This window comes from Solanum pennellii, chromosome 4 (assembly GCF_001406875.1).
Source record: "Solanum pennellii chromosome 4, SPENNV200".
NCBI lineage: Eukaryota > Viridiplantae > Streptophyta > Magnoliopsida > Solanales > Solanaceae > Solanum > Solanum pennellii.
Genome location: NC_028640.1, coordinates 2,361,498 through 2,380,801, shown reverse-complemented (window position 1 = coordinate 2,380,801; position 19,304 = coordinate 2,361,498). Strand labels below are relative to the sequence as shown.

The 19,304-nt window shown below is 35.2% G+C and overlaps 4 protein-coding genes across 5 annotated transcripts; 2 read left to right on the top strand and 2 right to left on the bottom strand.

Annotated features, from left to right (window-relative positions):
* Positions 1 to 21: 21 nt before the first annotated feature.
* Positions 22 to 568, bottom strand: LOC107016411. Its single transcript, XM_015216888.2, has one exon. The coding sequence runs from the start codon at positions 566 to 568 to the stop codon at positions 104 to 106; it is 465 nt and encodes a 154-aa protein (XP_015072374.1). The 3' UTR covers positions 22 to 103.
* Positions 569 to 961: 393 nt separating this feature from the next.
* LOC107017816 (ankyrin repeat domain-containing protein 54) lies at positions 962 to 6,852 on the top strand. Its single transcript, XM_015218088.2, has 7 exons — positions 962 to 1,114; positions 2,497 to 2,573; positions 2,819 to 2,906; positions 5,600 to 5,664; positions 5,992 to 6,060; positions 6,128 to 6,177; positions 6,488 to 6,852. The coding sequence occupies exons 2-7, from the start codon at positions 2,499 to 2,501 to the stop codon at positions 6,597 to 6,599; spliced, it is 459 nt and encodes a 152-aa protein (XP_015073574.1). The 5' UTR covers positions 962 to 1,114; positions 2,497 to 2,498; the 3' UTR covers positions 6,600 to 6,852.
* A 626-nt stretch (positions 6,853 to 7,478) lies between these two features.
* On the bottom strand, positions 7,479 to 9,949 carry LOC107017815 (pentatricopeptide repeat-containing protein At5g13770, chloroplastic). The gene has a single exon (XM_015218087.2). The coding sequence runs from the start codon at positions 9,902 to 9,904 to the stop codon at positions 7,964 to 7,966; it is 1,941 nt and encodes a 646-aa protein (XP_015073573.1). The 5' UTR covers positions 9,905 to 9,949; the 3' UTR covers positions 7,479 to 7,963.
* Positions 9,950 to 12,649: 2,700 nt separating this feature from the next.
* Positions 12,650 to 19,302, top strand: LOC107015760 (uncharacterized protein At2g02148). 2 transcript variants are annotated; one of them, XM_027916760.1, is made up of 9 exons: positions 12,650 to 12,799; positions 12,954 to 13,188; positions 14,331 to 14,454; positions 14,553 to 14,894; positions 15,490 to 15,652; positions 17,619 to 17,739; positions 17,845 to 17,910; positions 18,770 to 19,019; positions 19,100 to 19,302. In XM_027916760.1, exons 2-9 carry the CDS (start codon positions 13,000 to 13,002, stop codon positions 19,126 to 19,128), a joined length of 1,284 nt encoding a protein of 427 aa, XP_027772561.1. In that variant the 5' UTR covers positions 12,650 to 12,799; positions 12,954 to 12,999; the 3' UTR covers positions 19,129 to 19,302. The 2 variants fall into 2 exon arrangements, with proteins under 2 accessions (XP_027772561.1, XP_015071646.1); XM_015216160.2 differs by having other exon boundaries at positions 18,765 to 19,019.
* Positions 19,303 to 19,304: the final 2 nt, after the last annotated feature.

Here is a 19,304-nt window from a genome sequence, read left to right as displayed (position 1 = left end):
TTGAATTAAAGTTGAATGAAAGTTGAATTAAAGATAATTTCACATACTACATCTAAAAAACAAGCAGCAATCAACATACAACCCATTGCTAAACAACAAATAACTAAGAAGTACTAGCACATACCGGATATCTACTCTCTGGTAGAATGACACTTTTGGGTAAACGATTTCGTGTTTTTCCATCATTCACCGGCCTTTTCTTCTCCAATCCATCTTTATTTTTCAAACTTTTTGACTGAAATTGAGGAGGTAAATCCTCAAAATCATCATCACTGTCAACGATTTTCTTCGATGTAGATGCCAAAGTAACACATATTTTTTTCGATTTCTTCATTGTTTTAACCTCTTTAACTCGTTTTTTACCTTTCTTTTGCTTCTTGTTTTCTTCCTCATTGTTCTTCTCCTCATTGTTCTTCTCCCCTGATATTTGTGAGATACCCAAACTAAAACTTGGAATTTCATCCATAGAATTAGAAGACGAAACTTGAAGCTTCTTTCGATTTCTTCGATAAACTTTTGGATTTGAAGCCCTCACTAGACGCGGACTTCTTCTAAGACCTTCTTCCATAAAAATTCGTACAGAAAAATGGAGAAAAAAACAAACAAAAACCCTAATTTTTGACGAGGAGAAGAAGAAAGAAAAAAAAGAGCGAGAAAGGATAAAACGATAATTTGTTTTACTTTGTTTAAAATTTGTATAAAAAAGGAATAAATGGGTTTTAAAATTGTTTTAAGTTAATATAGCTAAAAGTTGACAAAAATGGTAATAAATAAAAAGTGTACTTAAAATTGGTAATTATAAAATAAAAGGTCTTTGTTTATGTAATTTTTCCTATTTTAATTTACTCTTATAATTAAAAGACTATTTATAACTTTTTTTCTAAAAAAATCAAGTAAAATAATTTAAAAGAAATTAAATTTTAAATTATAGAAATGTTCAATAATAAATGGGGATAAAAAGTATAATATTTACACATGAATTCATAATAAGGAGGGGTTAACATCGTTGTGCCTTATTCATAAGTTTCGCCCGCCGTCGCCGTCACCGCCACGCCATCACCGCCGTATCCGTCACTGTATCGTCGAGCCGTTTTGCTGCAACGCTTAGTATCAGGTAATTTCTCTCTCTTTTGTGCCTCCTTTTGCCTTGTTGCATCTGCTGCCGAAAATCATTCCTTATGTATATATCAAGCAATCAAATTCTAAGTAGTCATAGCATGTAAATGAACTGGGGTGAGCAGTTTCAGGTTCAATTTCCGGCACAGACAGAATATTTCTTCTATCTGTTTTAGCATTTGTGCATAGAGTTACCTGTTACCATTTGCTGGTGGGAGGGAGTTTACTCAGGTGATAGATGTTTCGTGGAATTAGTCGAGGTTGCACATAACCTGGACTGGATGCCACAATTATCAAAGTAATAATAATCTAAGAAGTAAATAGTAATACATCTTAACCAGGTCCAAGGAGACAGACTAGGTTAAAGAGTTGAATGATTCAAACACTTGAGGGGTTATTTGATCGGTGGGAGGTGACAGATATCCCGTGGAATTAGTTGATGTGAGTGCAAATTGGCTCCGCACCACGATTATCAGGACAAAAAGTCCAAGAAGTAATAATAAAATACATCTTTACAAGGTCCCCAAGGAGATGAACTAGAGGTTGAAGAGTTGAAGTATTCAGACGCTTAAGGGGTCATTTGGTTTGTGAACAGTTTGTGTGATTCAATGTGGGGATTACAACGATTAAATAATAACGAGATTATTTAGCGGGTTTACTTTTAGCGTTAGATCTTTGGTTCATTGGACTGAAAATATGATTTATTTTGAAACTTAACTGAAAATGTGATTTACCGGGTATAATTTGAATCATGTGTTTGGTTTTATGAACTTTCTTTTCAATTTTAGTCTTGGGTTCTTGAAGAACTTTGGAAAAAGAGTTTTGGAGGAGGACATACGTCACTTTCTTGTTTTATCTCCAGGATTATTAATCATGGTATTGTTGTCTATATTGATTGTGGCAAAAGAACACTTTTTGTTTAAATAATCATGGGATTACTTATAATGGAATAAAATGTCCTACATTTATCCAAAATTATAATCTCTTATCCTTGTAACAAAGTACCAAACACCTATGTTAATTTTTCCAATTGCCTACTACGTATTGGTTGTGCAATTGAGTTGTAAAAGACGTCAAGTGGATGTGCGAGCAAGTTGGCCCAGCTAATACTTGTATTTGGAAGAAAAGAAAATGATCTAATGGGACCATGGTAGACTGGTGGCTACAGATGAAATGGACCTGAATGGAATGGAATTTATAAATCCAACTATTTCGGAATCTAGGTGTAGGTGATTGATGTTATTCAATAATCCAACTTAACCGAATGACTTTTTACCCCAATTCTGATACAGTTGCTAAAGCCATCTACAAAAACTTGATCTGTCTTTCTATCTCTATTGCTCTCTTAATCACACATAAAGTTGTTTTGGAAATTGTCAGGTATGGGAGCTGACGAGGTTACAGTGGAGCAGACTCCTTCTGGAACAACGTCTGAATCTATTGAAGCCTTGCTTGAGGTACCTCAAGTTAGCATATGTGTTTGTTTTATGTTGACCATGATATAACTGTAGTCTTGATTTACAGAATGAGTGAAAAATAACTTAATCACTGCAGTAGATATAGAAGTCGGCCTAACTTTGAACTTCTATGAATATTAATTTTAAGTAAATAAAATTTTACATTCAATTTGCACCCAAGTGGCATAGGCTTTTTGCTTGACTTAATGCTCTTGATCTCTCAATCATTTGTTCTCTATTAACAGGCTGCCAGATATGATGATTTGGATGATGTCATGAGCTTTGCATCTTCTGGTGTTTCTCTTGATTCAAAGGATTCCGAGGGACGAACAGGTTTAAGTTTTTGAAATGACTTATTTTATGATTTGGTAGCTACCCTATCTGAGAATATCACACCTCTATACTTCTCATATACCTTATTTGATCATTTGATGGCTAGTCAAGCAGAGAATATCAATAATTTTGTAGTGTGTGACCATCTCAATTAAAAACTCGAGCAGTTAGAGAGAACATTTTGAATTGCCTATATATATTATGTCTCAACAAGCTCTCATGTGTTGGCGTGGTTCCTTTTCATGGGCCAAACACATGAAAAGAAAAATTAATTTTTTTGATTTTTGGGTGTTGGTGAGATTTTAACTCATGATCTTTGCCTGCTCTCATATTGTGTTGTAGCGGGCGATCATCTTATTTAAAAGCTTTAGCGGGATTGTTTAGAGACTGATAGGTTTGGCAGAACATGATGAGTTACTTTACGAATAAGGTAGGAAAATTAGAGAAGGGAATTTTCCCCAATAGACCTGGAATCTATCACGGTATTGGAAATCAACTTGGCAATTTCTTCATTTTTTGTTTTTGTTGGAAGAAAGTTGTTCTACAATTTGGAAAAACTTTTGGGTTGACATTTGAGCAACAACAACAACATACCCAGTGGGTTGACATTTGAGCACAAGTCAATATTTCGTGAAGGTGTAATCTTTTACTACGGAAGTTCAACTTCTAAGTTTTATACTTTGTAGAATTGCCAAACAATTTCTAAAAAATATAGGTTACCTTTATAACTGGAGGCAACACATAGTACATGTTTTCAGGTGACGTAGTCCGGCTTTCGGCAATGTTATCTTTATATTAACAAAAGGTGCAATTGAGTTTCTTCATTCAGGAATTGGTTTTAAGTATATTAGAGCCCTTATATTCAAGATTGAACAGTGTCTGGACTACATTTTACCAAGGTTGTTTTATCATGATATTATAGTCAGACCATCTGATTCTTGGTTATTTGATGTTGGACGCCCATGTAATATTGTGCATGCACCAGAGGTTCAGTCCTCATTTTTTCAAGATTGTAGTATCTTCAATAATCAATAGCACTATGTTACAACAACAAAACAAAACTGAGAAGTCACATCCTATCTATGGTCATCTAACGGAAAAAGTTAAGCAAGACAGAGAATTGCAAACTAACATTATCCAAGTGGGACTTCCCTCAAATTATTTCATCAATATAGAATACCAAACCAAGATTAAGAGTTGTGATTTTCTTGTTTCATGAAGATAAGAAATGGAAAGGGGTTTGGGTATGGGTTGTGAGCTTTAAGAGTTACTTTTATCCTATATAAGCTAAATCAGTCTTTTTATCTTTCTTTTTTTTGAGAATCAATTCAATTTTTAATCTTATAAAGCCAAAACACTCTCTTTTTGATTATCTGGTCATTCACGTGGAGAATCATCTTAAAACATACATTTGGAAGTAGCAAAAACTTCATGTTTCTTTTTTATATTGGTAGAACTGTACTGAAAGTGAGAAACCATGAAATTAGTGGTTCAACTCTCAAAATTTCACTGAATACGACACCTTATGATTTAGTCTTCATTGATGCGCCTTTAGTATATTTTAAACTTATTTTTTACAATTGAGAAATCCCTGAGGGCCAATGGCACATGGTTAGAAATTTGGTGGGTGATGGGTCTGCTCCTCAACTCTTCTCCACTTAAGTACCGGGGTTTTGTATGCTACATGTTTCAGACCCGTGACATGCCTAACCCACACAACACATGCTACACTCTTACCACTATACCGAAGCCTCTGGTGTGGGGTGGGGGATTAAAGTTATTTCTGAAGTCAAATATTTAGTAGTGTTATATAATTATTAAATTACATGTATATAAAATGTGAATTTCAGAAGGTTATGACACAAAAACTTCCAGTAATTTCACAAATTTAATGGACATCTTTCCATTTTGTTTTTCCCCCAAAGTTATGGACTTCCTCATAAGGATAACCTGTTTCCCTCTGCAATCAATGGCAACATAGTCACGATGGTGCAGCAGCTGGAGTGCCTACTTGCCAGATCAAGTTTTCTTGATTGTAGTAAACCAGAAGACCAATGACCAGCTGGTTTAAGAAGTTCTGAGTTCTGACCACAGGTTGATCCCATCTTTCAAAATTTGAATTTTGAGACCCCACCCTTTTGATTGTCTACATTTGGATGCCAAGTCTGATATAGGCAAGCCAACTGTTATAAACTGAGTACCTTCTCGTTGATTGAGTTGAGTTAATTCGGAATAACAGTGGTATTCAGACAAGCTTGTGTATATCTCGGTTATCCCACCAGGTACCTGCTACCTTCCACCAGCACCAAAACGGGTAATTCTGCCTACGAAGGCTTAGGCATATGTGAAGAAATCACGTAGTATTTTTTTATTTTTGCGGTTATCCTTAGTTTTCTTCCACTTCATTACCCGTTAGGCCACATCTTAGATTTTGGTATATTTGAATATCTACCATATCTGAGGTTCTAATTCTTTAACTACATACATATCAAGAAATATTTTATTAGTAACATGAAGAATTTTATGTGGTCAGTTGATTATCTGCCATACCTTGAAGTCCTAAGTTTTGAATTATATATTCTGCCCGAACTAGTAAATTTCTAATATGAGATGTTAGGTCCTTATAAAAAAGAATAGACTCCTAATATGACATGATGAAGTAACTTCTTGCTTTGACTATTTAATTTTTGCAGCACTTCATATGGCTTCAGCAAATGGGCATTGTGGCATTGTAGAGTATCTTATTCGTAATGGAGCAGTGAGTGGACTGCCCCAGTTATTTGCATTATTACATATCTGAACATATCTACTGGTTTACATACTTTTTGATATGATCTAACAGTCTCTCTTTAATGAATAATCGTTATTATCCGTTTTGCTGAATTAAACGGTGTTGTACACTTGAGTGCATTTCATCATTGGGCAAAAGATTTTATTTTTTTTTAAAAATTCGAGTCGGACATTTGAGGACTACCTGACTATCAATATTTGTTCTTAGTGGTGGATCTTTGACTTCTCTTATCCTTTCATATGTTTAGCTACACATTGAGTGGTGAAACATGATTAATCTAATTCTTGGTAACAGGATGTTAATGCTTCCAATGTGGAGAAAAATACACCTCTTCATTGGGCTTGTCTAAATGGACATATCGAGGTAAATTTTACATTACTCTTGGATTTTAAGTCCCTAGCACCCCTTAATTTATATGATGGCTTTTCAGGTAGTGAAGACCTTAATCCTTGCTGGTGCAACTGTCTCAGCGTTAAATAGGTAATGTATTTTTAACTTGTGTAGATTTGCAGATCATCTATATAATAATAATAATAACCAAAAAAAGGCAGCTCGGTTTACTGAAGCTCCTGCTTTGCATGGGGGTTTGGTAAAGGGCTGGACGACAGGGGTGTATTGTAAGGCTGTGTACAATAGACCCTTGTGCTCTGCCCTTCATCGGATCTTGCACATTGCGGGAGCTTTAGTGCATCAATTTTTTTAAAAAATATTATTAAGTAGATTTGCAGATCAAGTATATTTTTGCTTCTTCTGCTTGTGCTCTTCACTGAATTTTGTTTTGCTGTTGTAGCCATGAGAGGACTCCAATCGACGAGGTCGTGTGTAGGGGTAAAATGAACGTCATCGATGCGATCAACGAGGCGGTAGCACAACTTGAACTCACTGGTACAACGGTATCATAAGAAGTCGAAATTTTACTTGTACATTTTTCATGTGAGGATGCAAAAATCTTGCTGGTGGTCATTATGTACAATGTTTTCTAACAACTTAAATAGCCTCTCTTTCAAGTATTATGTAAGGTTTGAACTTCTACTGCTCTCTCATATCATATCTGGTGACTAAGTTGACAATGGCAAATGATCCATACTCCATTATGTTAGTGTCAATTTCCTTGACCAATTTATCAAGTCAGTTCTACAAGGACAGCTTTTCTTTTATCAGTTTCGAAAGTTGAGAGATTCCGAGATGTTTGGATTTTCCATGGACATGCGGAAGAAAAATGCTTAACAGTTTCATTTTGGTCAAGAGGAACGATAAATCTCTTTATGATAGACATATACATTTTGCAAGTTTGTTATTACTGGTAGTTTCTACAAAGGATTGGACTAATGACGTATACAATACTTGAATTCTCGATGTAGATGCTACATATGTTCTCATCCTCATTTGGTCATCTATGGTGTCATTTGGACAATACTAGTAATTTCAGTGGGATTGCAGAATAGAATATGATGATAGAGGAAGAGTAATCTTTTTACTTTCTTTTCTAATTTTTCTGTGTTGTGAGAAAACAACCTGATCAGTTCTAGCCCCTCTGTGAAACAGAATCCAAAGGACCTATGAAAAACTTGAATGTACTCATATTTATCATCAAAAATATGATAAATTAGTCGATTTTTCCCCATCTGTCCTAGCCATAGTGGATAGAGTTACTTGATACCTGCACTTGAGAAAGGTAGCAGGTATAATCTGTGTGCAAGCTAATCCGTATACGATGGTTACCCGAAAAAAAAAAAACAGAAATATGACTTATCAACAAACCATTTTGGAAGCAAAAGCAGTAGGATATATGGAAGGCCATTTAAAAAAAGAAAAATAACTATCCAGTATATGGATGCAGGATTTACAGTATTCTTGTTTCTCAGATACTTGTGGGTTGACTTTAAAAGTTACTTTACATATCAAGAAATTACATAGAATTGTACAAAAACAACATACCTAGTGTAATTCCACAAAATGGGGTCTCGGAAGGATAGAGTGTACGTAGACCTTACCCCTACCTTGCAGGTGGAGAGGTTGTTTCAGATTAACCCTCGACAAGAGTACTACATGCTCTGATCCTTCCTACTTCTACATGGTTGATGGTGACAATGGTGTATATATTTCCAAAGCTTGATGAGATTGCAATTCTTTTCATTCTTTTCAACAAGTAATTGTACAGTTGGTGAAAGAGTGAATATATCTCTGTTAGTTCTTGTGCCAACACAATGAAGTTTTCTCACTGTCAAATCACTTTGGTATCTACAAAGTGAAAAAAAAAATGAACTCATGTTGCACCAAAGCTTTCTTGCAGCCATTTTGCTTGAATTTGCAGCCCTGCATCTCTCAAAGAATTCAAAGCTGACTTTTGAAGTCTTCCATCTAACTTAGTCCCTTCTCTTTTCATATTCTGGAGAAGACTAATCAACTCATCAACTCTATTCATCTTTGAGAAAACACCAACCATAATACCAGCCATTGCCCTATCGAGTCTTCCACCGTTTAGTGTAAATTCTTGATAGTATATCAAACACTTGTCAAACTCCCTTGCTTTGCTATATGCACTTATAATGCTTGTGTAACTTACTCTATCTGGAAAAATCTTCCTTCTCTTCATTTCCTTCCATATTTTTTCGACTTGTCTCAAGTTTAGAACTTTTCCATGAATGTCTAAAAGAGCATTGTACACCCAAACATTTGGTTGACAGCCTCTTTCTTTCATTATCGCGACAAGTTTCATTGCATCTTTTGGCCTTCCTGTTTTGCCATACATTGCAATCATGCTAGAATAAGCAACAACACATTTGTCAAAACCCTTTTGTTCCATTTCAGAAAATACCATTTCTGCATTAGAATACAATCCAAGCCTACAATACAAGTTTAGTACTGAGGCATATGTCACTTGACCTGGTTCACAGCCCTGTGAAGTAAGGTCTTCATACACTTGAACAGCAGACCTTAGACCTCTTTTTCTTGAAAATCCATTCACAATTGCACAGAATATGCAGTCAGAGACTCGAATTTTCACCCGAGTCATCGTTGCAACAACATCAAGTGTCTTCTCCATACACCCCTCTTCAATATACATCAACACCAGTTTCAAGAACAGTGCTGGATCCCTCAGCATTTTCTTCCCTTCAGCTTCTTCTAAAAGCTCCTCAGCCATTTTCACATCACGAATGCTCGCGAATCCACATATAACTATGGAGTAAAATGAATGATCCTCTTGAATCCCCTTCTTAGTCATGTCTCTAAAGTACTCCAAAGCCTCATAAGCGCGACCAGATTTCCCTAACGACTCACAAAGACACTTGTAAACTTGAACATACTGAGGTGTTGTTGACTCCACTCTCTTGCTCTCAAATTCTTCGAAAAACGACACAACTTTATCAGAATTCCCCATTTTAGAATGTGCTTCCATGATACTGCAATAACATCCAGGGTCTAATACAAGCCCTGCAGATTTCATTCTCTCATACAACACAACAGTACTGCTATACATATGCAACTTATTATAACCTCTCATAGCAGAATCAAAAGCCAAAACAGAGATTTCTTGATCAACTACTATAAACAATTCAAGAAAACTATTTACAATCTTGAACTTTCTTGATTTCATACAACTACTTATCAATCTACAACATGTAGAACTATCAGGCAACACTTTCAAAGTTCTCAAATCTTTAGACAATGAAAAAACTGAACCCCATTTGTTTGAATTCACTAAATACCTGATAAGAAGCTTCAGTGTTGATTTCTCAGGTCTAAAATCTTTTTTCCCCTTTGCTTTCTCATAGTAATCATATCCAATTTCTTGAGTTTGAGTATCTTTAAGTAAACTGCAAATTACACCATTCAAATCTTTAGAATCTGGCAAACTAGTAGTACCATTTGTTGTACTACTAAAATCTTGAATTTGTTCCAAGTCTAATAATTCTATAACTTGAGAACTCTTGGAGGGTGTTTTTTGCCTTTTTTTTTCATCTAAAACAGGAGAAGAACAACTACTAGAGGATTTTGCAACTAGAGTTGTTGTTGAGTTCAAGAAAATGTTTGAAAGAAAAGGCAAAGTTTTACAAGAATAGCAAAATTTTGGTTTCAAGATTCTGTTTTTACAGTTAATACAAGGAGGAAATGACCAATCTGAAGAAGTGGCAATAGCCATTGATGATGATGTTGAAGAAGAAGAAAAATGAGAAATGAGTTGAAGTTTTTGTGTATTTTGCATTATTATTGTTATTATGTATGTAGTTTAGATGTAGGGGAAATTGTAAAAACATTATCAGTTCAAGATTCTGCCATGCATGTGGCTTGTATTGACCACTTATTGTTTGACAGGTGTGTGGTAATGGACTTTAGACTTATCATTGTGGATTTCAGCCACATAGTTTTATTTTGTCTTGAGAAAAATTGAAAATCAAGTAAAGTGGAGGAAGCACTTGAGATGGTCAAAGTATAGTCAAATTAAAGTTATATAAAAGAAAAAATAACAATATCATTTGTTGAGAGTTTTTTTTTTTTTTAACTTTATATATAGTAGATTTTATTGTTATAAAGAATATAAATATAATATCATACACAAAAAAATTAAAAAAGAGTTCACCATCATAATACAATTTTGTTATAAAGAAACTCTTTTAAAAAAAGTGCTACATATATACATGTCATTTAAGTTTTAACAAACGGGAAAGGGTCAAAAATGACCTTGAACTATTCGAATAGCTTAAATATGCCTTTGAACTATATTTCGGCTTAAATATACCCTTCCCCTCAAACTATAGGGTCAAAAATACTCTTCTCATTGACAAGATTTGTTAAACGCCACACATGGCATGCCACATAAGCCAATAGAGTTCCACTCATGCCACGTAGAAAATAAACTTATCCCTAATTTCCCTCAATTTTCTCTATTTCCCTTAGAATTTAGAAACGATTTCACTGAAGAACATAGAACCCCTTTCCCTTAGAATTTATGTATTTTGTGAAATCGTTCTAAGGAAATGGAGAAATGAGAAAAAGGGGTTCTATGTTCTTCAGTGAAATCGTTTCTAAATTCTAAGGGAAATAGAGAAAATTGGAGAAAATTAGGGATAAGTTTATTAGTCTACGTGGCATGAGTGGAACTCTATTGACTTATGTGGCATGCCATGTGACATCCACACGACATCTAAGTGAATGAGAAGGGTATTTTTGACCCTATAGTTTGACGGTAAGGGTATATTTGAGCTGAAATATACTTCATGGGTATATTTGAACTATAAATGATAGTTCAAGGATATTTTTAACCTTTTTCCGTTTAACAAATAATGCATGGTCATCCTTTTTGTTAGCATACCTGTATTTACTAAATAATAATAATAGTCTAAAAGTAATTTTTAAATTTAAAAAATGTCACTTAATTCTAAGAAATTACACCACTCATTTCTTGTATCCCTTCATATCCAATCTAAATGAAAAAATATTAATCATCCCTCTTCTAAATAGTCATAATAAAATGACTACAACAAATAATTTATGACTACAACAATGCTTGAAATTAAAAATAATAATCAAATTTGAGATTTTTTACATTCAAAACATTTAATGAAAAGAGTAAATATGCATAATTTGTTATACAACGAAGATATATATACATTTTGTTAAACTTCCAGGATATATTTGCACTATCTTTTTAATAAGAGGTATTTTCATTCTAAATCGCAAAATTGAGAGATATATATATTTTTTTCCCCTAAATACAATCAGATCGTGATTGTGCTAGAGAAGGTGTTTGCATCAAGAATTAATCGTTAACCTGTTTTTATTTGTCTTGGCGATGGATGTATTGATGCAACAATATATTAAAAGAGAGGTATCATGATGTATGTTCATTTGCAGATAATAGAATATTGATTGATGAGACACAGAGAAAGAAAAATAGACTGGAGATTTGAAGATAAATTCTAGTGTCTAATGTTCAGGTAGGACACGACTAAGACAAGATATTCGGAGTGTAAGTTCAGTAATGTTCGTCATGAGATTGATGTAGACGCTACAACAAAAATGATCATTAGCGGCAATTAATTCTTAATTGCAGTAAATATGTACTTTTAGCGGCAATTGACACTCTTTATATATGTCCCTAGCCTTTAGCGACGTTGGTTCTAATGACACTTAACTAATGCCGGTAAAGACTTTAACACTCTTTATTGCCGCTAAAAGTTACTTTTGTGGTAGTGAGAAGTAATTATGATTGATATACAAGTTATCTCTATGAGAGGAAGTTTGAGACAGCACTGAGATTTTCCCCGTCTTACTGGGATTTTCTTAAACTCAGTCAAACACTGACACACATCTACAAGACTGCCACATAAGAGGCGCTGACACCATTTGTAATAGCTCAGTCCACTAATGATATTATTCGCTCCGGGTCTAGGCCCTCACGATTTTAAAACGCGTAACTAGTTGGTGAGACATGCTTACGTAAATACTCAACATCTGTCATGTGTATTGCCCATGTGAGACTTCTAATCTTAAGGTGAGGCGTCACACGAAGATGAGACAGACAAATATGTGAGATGTTGTCTATGACGGATCCGAGGAGATGTAGAGAAAAGTATCGGTGAGAGATGATTAGGCACGAAATGACACATGCAACTTATCGAGGAAAAAAATCTTACATATAAGTATACGAAAATCGAAAATGATAGTAAAAAGTTAATAGGTAATTAACCATTGTCTAATTTTTCTTATTAGTATTATTGTCATTATTCTCCTATTATCTTATTTTTTAATCTAATTATTATCTTATGTTTTCTTTGCCTCAGTTATCGCTATATCATACTATTTGTTGTTACTATTAACTTATCATACTATTCGTTGTTACTATTAATCGATATGATTTTTTTTTACTATTATAATTTTTTTCATTATATTTATATATTTCACTTTAGTTAAAAAAATTTATAATATTTAGTATATAACTTTACCTTTATAGATAGAACCCCACCCCCACCCCCCGCACCCCGCTAATACTCAATACATTGAGCTGCCGGCTTTGGTTCGGATACTGACAAGGAAAACGTCGGAATTTAGGTTCGGAAACTGCTTCGAAGACCAGATTCAGCCTCGGCTTTTTGTGGAGGTTAGTACAACCGTAATTCAAAATTCATGTTCAAATTCACCTCCGTCACCGGCACCGGCACCGGGACGGCGGCGGAGGTAGCTGGCTCAGTTACTCATTATTTATCCGTTCAATTTCACGCGAATTCTGTTACTGAATGCTTTAATTTCGTTAGGCGGAGCTATAATAGTTGCTTGTAGAGTGGTGAGTTGATAGGGAAGATGGGAACTAGGGTTCCGGTGCAGCACTACGATATGAGGTCGGCTGCGGATTCTTATATAGAGACTTCGTTGCATGATCTCAATGCGGAGGGTATTGGTGGTGGAGGTGCTGGTGGTGATGATGTTGATCGTGGAGGAGGTGATGTAACTGAGGATAGCATGGATAATGGCGAAGAGTCAACAGCTGTTGTGAGTGAACCCTTTTGATTTTCAATTTCCAGAAAATAATTTACACATAAGACATAGCTGTCATGTAAACACATCAACTCGCCTTCATTGTGTCAGTTAGTTGAACACTTCAACTTACAAAATGATCATTTATACACTTCCAAAATTTATGTGCCAGCTCAGTGTAGGGTGCCCACGAGATATCGTGGGGATGATGAGTTGTAGTGTTTAGTTGCTAGTTGAGATCAAATTGAGCTATCTAGATGCACACTCTCAAAGTTGAAATGCTTAATTGCTAGCTGCGGCCAAGTTTGAGTGTTGTGTTTGTTTATAATGCCAAAAATTTATCATTTGTCATGTTAGTGTTTGGTGTCCATGAGACATAATGAGGACAAGTTGGAGTGTTTAGTTACTAGTTGAGATCAAGTTGAGGTGTCTAGATGTGCATTCTCAAGCTTGAAGTGCTTACATGCCAGCTGAGATTAAGTTTGAGCGTCTATTTATGCATTATGCCAAATTCTCTACAACTAATACAGTCTTCCAGCTTGCTATTCTCCTATTTGGTGAGGCTCAGCGTATCTTGTTATACCAATTATACCTTTCTGGTTTATTAATTTGACAAACAACAATAACAACTATGCCCCAACCCTAAGCTAGTTAGCATTGACGGTGTGAATCCTCACTTTGCACATGTCTGTTAGAACCATTTCCATCTGGTATTCAGTAATTTACTGCTGTCCATTTTCCACAGGCTTACAGATATATAGCAAGATTAATGGCTCCTAGTGATGATTGGATCTAAAATAAGCATGCCTGACATGATTTAACCTTAATCCCAACTAATTGTTACACATGCATGGATCTTTTTCTTCCATTGTTCCCAGTTTTCCTTAAGTCGGCATGGATTCTTGATATTTTAGGTCTTTCGAGGTAAGTTCATTCCATGTGATTTTATGGCCGTCCTTTTGTTTTTAATGGCATTGACGTTCTGTTTTGTTGTGCCAAATTGGGGAACTTGTTTAGGGAGTAAGCAAAGCTTCTCTGCTAGTTAGACAACTATTTTTCTGATGTTAGGAACTGGCGTTTTGAATGTGAAGCCTACACCAGTGAGTGCAATGTGCTCAAATTATTCATGAACTCTGATTGAATTGGTACTTTTTCAGGATTGCCTTCATGAGACCTTCAGAAACTCATTACCACTTCATGGTATAGTGGTGGAGGAAGATCGTACTAGCATTGAAAATAGTGGATCTTCAACGGGTTCCTACAATATTGTTACTATTGATGGTAACTGGAAATTTCATTTTATACTTGATCTTAAATGTATTAAAGCAACTAGATGACCTTTGTTTTTAGATTTGTTAATGCCAGTTTTCATGGACCAGATATTTCGCCAATTGAAACGGCAAGGACAAGATTTTTAGACATTATTGTTGATCATTTCATAAGGCCACATGTAGTTGATGTAGTAGATTCAGAGGCAGACTTTGCTGCTCAATCTTCACAAGATAAAATGAGCAAGCGGAAGTCGAGAGAAATCCATTATGAAGGTGATGCTACATATGTTTTGCCCTTGATGTACGTGGCTAACATGTATGAAACATTGGTTAATGAAGTGAATGTAAGGCTCTCTTCTTTGAATGGAATGCGTGAAAAAACCATCGGTGTGGCCCTTGAAGCAGCTGGTGGTTTATACAGAAAGCTTGCGAAAAAGTTTCCTAGGAAAGGTATGACATATAAGGCTCCAAAATTTCATTTCGACACTTGCAAGTCATTCGTGGTCTTCTTTCATTTAATCTATCTTGCTGTAATGTATATGATTTTTCATTGGGATCGGGAAGAGGAAGACTGATTTTATTGTTGTATGTGTCAGCTTCAAATTTTATGCTAGTGTATGCTTATGTTGTTGCTTTTCTAAATCTTGCTTCCCTTCATCCATGTGAAGATGGAGAGGATGGAAAGGTAAAAAAAAAAAAGATGAATAGGAGAGAAAATCAGAAGTAGATTCTTTTTATCTATGTAGAAACTTGAAGCTGTGAAGAATCTTGGATCACCGGAAGCATCTAGTTTAGCCCATCAACTTTTAGTTTATGCATTTACTCATTGTTTTTACCTTTTTTTAGCTGCATATATATCATTACTCCCTGACAAGGATGAAATAAAGAAAATGTTGTTTCCTGTAATTGTCTTCTCCTTTTTATTTTTTTGGAAATTAGTAATGTTGTATTCCTCAGCATCAAGGATATGCTGAACTGCATGATTCCTGTTATTGCCCTTCCATTTTCACGGTTAGCTTCTTACTTTGCTGATATTAATATACAGGACCTTGCATATTTAAAAGGCGGGAGTTGGCTACTTCTTTTGAAACAAGGGCAAGGTTTCCTGAATTAGTGATACAAGAGGAGAAGCGTGTCCGGTTTGTCGTGGTTAATGGTTTAGCCATTGTGGAGAAACCAACTAGCTTATGTATTGATGATGCAGAATGGTATGTCAAACTCTTCATCTTAAATATTGAGGTTTGATTTATTTTAAATAATCTGTTTATTTACCTAGAATTCTGTCCCTCTCTATATCTCGGTCTCAGTTTAGCATCATATATCACAGTGGGAGAGCAATTTTTATTGGTTGAAGTGCGGATATTGGAGCAGCTTCTTTTGCTAGTACTTCTGTTGGCATGAGATAATAGATGCATTTTTCTACATTCCACATTGACTTACTGTGTGTTTGAAAACCACCGTGTAGCCTAGTAATTACAAAGACCTGTTTGTTTGTCATTTAGGTAATTGTGGCAAAATTCCTAGCATCATGTCTGGTTGCACAAGTGTAATTACATAGTAAGATATTTTTGAAATTTCATCGACAGTTTATTATCAAAAAATTAATGATTTTTTTCTCAGATGAACAGGTAAACAAATTTTTTTATAATGTGTGAGAAATGTGCATCTAAGTATATTAAATACTACTCCCTTAATTCCAGTTTATATGATTCTTTTTTTTAGTATGTCCCAAGAAGAATGACATCTTTGTCTTTTTGAAAACTATTTGATCTTAGTATCCCCATTTTACCCTAATGAATTGACTTATTGGGACCCTCACCACCACTCATTTAAACTGAAAAGACATCTGGAGCTTTCACCACCACTCACTGAATAGTATACTTCTGGTACTTCGCAGTGCTGTCAAAGGTGCGCGTTAAGCCCTGAAATGAGGCTGAAAACGCGTTCTGTGCTTTGTGTCGCTTAATGTGCGCTTCAGTGCCGTCATCAAGGCTCTAGGACATACTTTTCCTTGTGAATGAACATTTCTTAAAGAGGCTCTAAACCATTGATATTTCACTTTATTGTAAAAATAATCAATTTCTTTGTCCATATATTTGTTATTCATGCTTATATTATTCCATTTGTGCCTTTTCTCAATAAAGCCCACACTTTATTTGCGGTTTGTGCTTAAATCCCCCATGAACCTTGGAGCTTTTTAGCGCTTTCGCTTTTAATAACACTGGACTACTTAGATATATTTGGCTTCACTTAGATGTCACAAGTCTTCTTTAATTCTTTAAACTCTATGCCCAGTAAAACATTGTTACATAAAATGAGACGGATGGAGTATATTTATTACTAAGTAGTTAAAGAGCACATTTTTCTTTAAACATTGTATTAAATATTTATGGATTGGTAGGTAATAAAAAGGCATGTTGTCCTATACATTTTAAATATAAAAACTCATAAATAAATGTAATACCACGAGTCCACAACTAAGAAAAATAAAGCAAAGTAGAGAGAAAAGGAAGGAGCAAAATATGAGAAATTGCAAAGTTACCTAGAAGCACCATAAGCAACACATATGGAACATTGGAAAATGAAAAGAAAAGAAATAGAAGAAAAAGAGTTTAAAGGAATAGTATTATTGAAGAATAAAAGTAAAATAAACTTTGAATAATTACCTTGTAAATATACCATACAGTAACCAACAATCTCTCTTCTCCCCCAAGTATTGGAGAGTGTAATTGTTTCTCCCTCAATTACACCCAATCCTATGCAAACACTCCAAAATTTTGTAACACACCCAATTACACCTGTTTGTGGTCAAACGATATCCAGTCAGGCCTGTGGCTGGATCCTTTTATCTCTACCGAGTACCGACTGGCTGGGGCCGTTTACATGATCATAGGGAATTCCGATTCTAAGGTTGCTTTCTGAACAGGTACTTAATTGTGGACCTTGAAGACAATAAGGGAATAAGATATAATTTAGAAGTTAATCATCTTTAGTCAGACTTTGTTATCTTCCTTTTTGTCAGTTAAGGACACTTTTATCCTTGCACTGTGTATTCTTCATTGTCTTAAAACAAAATTACAGCTTCTCGTAAAACAAAGAAAAGTGGTTCCAGTCAGTATCTTAATTCATGAAATATCTGCATTTTCTTATTGATCCATACTCCTGTTTATTTAGGTTCAGAAGAATGACTGGCCGAAATGAAGTCACTGTATCCCCCAGAGACTACAAATTCTATGCTCCAAGACACAAGTATAGACGTGCGTCAAACTCAATTTCCAACATCACTGGTTTTTCAGTAAGTTTTGATGATGTTTTAGTCGTCATATGTAATTATGCATCTTTTTTCCTATTCATTTGTTTGGAAAATTGATTAGTATTTTTTTCTGCTCATGTCTATCAGGCATTCACCGGCACGGACAACGCGTCTTCATTAGCTGCAGGTCAAAGCTACCGCTCTGTTAGTGAAGTAAGTATTTTCTCTTTTCCAACGTCTTAATTGTTCTTTTTCATCTGATAAACTAGAACAAGCATACAACAGTTTGCTATATATATCAGAGAATAGTTAAGGAGAAACAGCAAAAGGACCTTGCTGGAAATAGCAACCAGAAATTTTATAGCCATCTAAGATGCATCACATTATCTGTGCGCATTCCATTAATACTTTTGGAAATTCATGAATCAACCTGTTCAATCAGTTATTGGACAAGGAGATTTACTTCGACATTCTGCGATAAGCAATTTATGAAAAACCTTAACGGCTTTCTGTATTGCTTATTTTGTTCTCTAAATTGCCAGAAGCTGCTGATAAAAATAAGCAAATAACTCACCAAGAAACTTTGTATTGTTTCTAAGCATCCTTCACCTGGATAGTTTAACATCCTTTTCCTAGAAACTACATAGAATTAGCAGTAGCAGTTTCTGCGCTGAAACATGTTTAGTCATCTTAGACCTAACAGGTTGAAGGACTACCAATCTTGTCCTGCTAGGTTCAAATGGACTAGACTCAATAGGGAAGCCAACTTTCTGTTAAGGTTTATAGAGGACTTGAGAAGTTTAACCCCGGTGGATAAATTGGCTACAAATTTTTCTCGTCGGAACTTGGGAATGCTTTTGCAGTAGTTATGGCTTATGAGGTACTTGATACTAAAACAGATTTCAGTGCATACTAAAGTGTGTTTTTTGTTTTTTTTGCCTGTTGGGCTTAATGCTGCACGAGATGTTTCTTCGGATGTTTTGATCTATCTTTACGACAATGCAGATGTTCATACAGCTGTATTTGTTGACTCATAATCATTTTGTTCAACTATGTTTCTGCGACAGGATAGTCAGCAGACTACCTCCAAGCAGCAAATGCAACCTCTGGTCCATCAGGCTCAATTTCATCCCCTTCAGCAGAGTCACCACCAGCACCATATCAACCAAAGTCAACATATAGCTCATTTCTCTCACAATCAACAATGTGGCCCTCAGTCTCACTTGCCCGAAGTTGTTCATGCTCAGCAGTCGCTAACCAATTCTCCACACATGGCTTGCTTACAACAATTAGGCCATGTAGGAGGACGCATGCATATGATGGTGAGAGATCTTTTTATGTTTACTTTTTCCAAGATTATTTTTTCTAAAGATACTGACTTCACAGGACATTGATAATGTAGCCTACAAGTCCTGCGAAGTTCTGCGATGAATGTGGTACTCCCTACTTGAGAGAAACCTCCAAGTTCTGCTCAGAATGTGGTACAAAAAGGTTAGGAATATGATGTATAAACTCATCAAGTCTCCCAATGTAAACTGTACATTACTTTGTAAATACGTAATCCATCTGTCTCAATTTAAGTGTCTTACTTTCCCTTTTGGTCTATA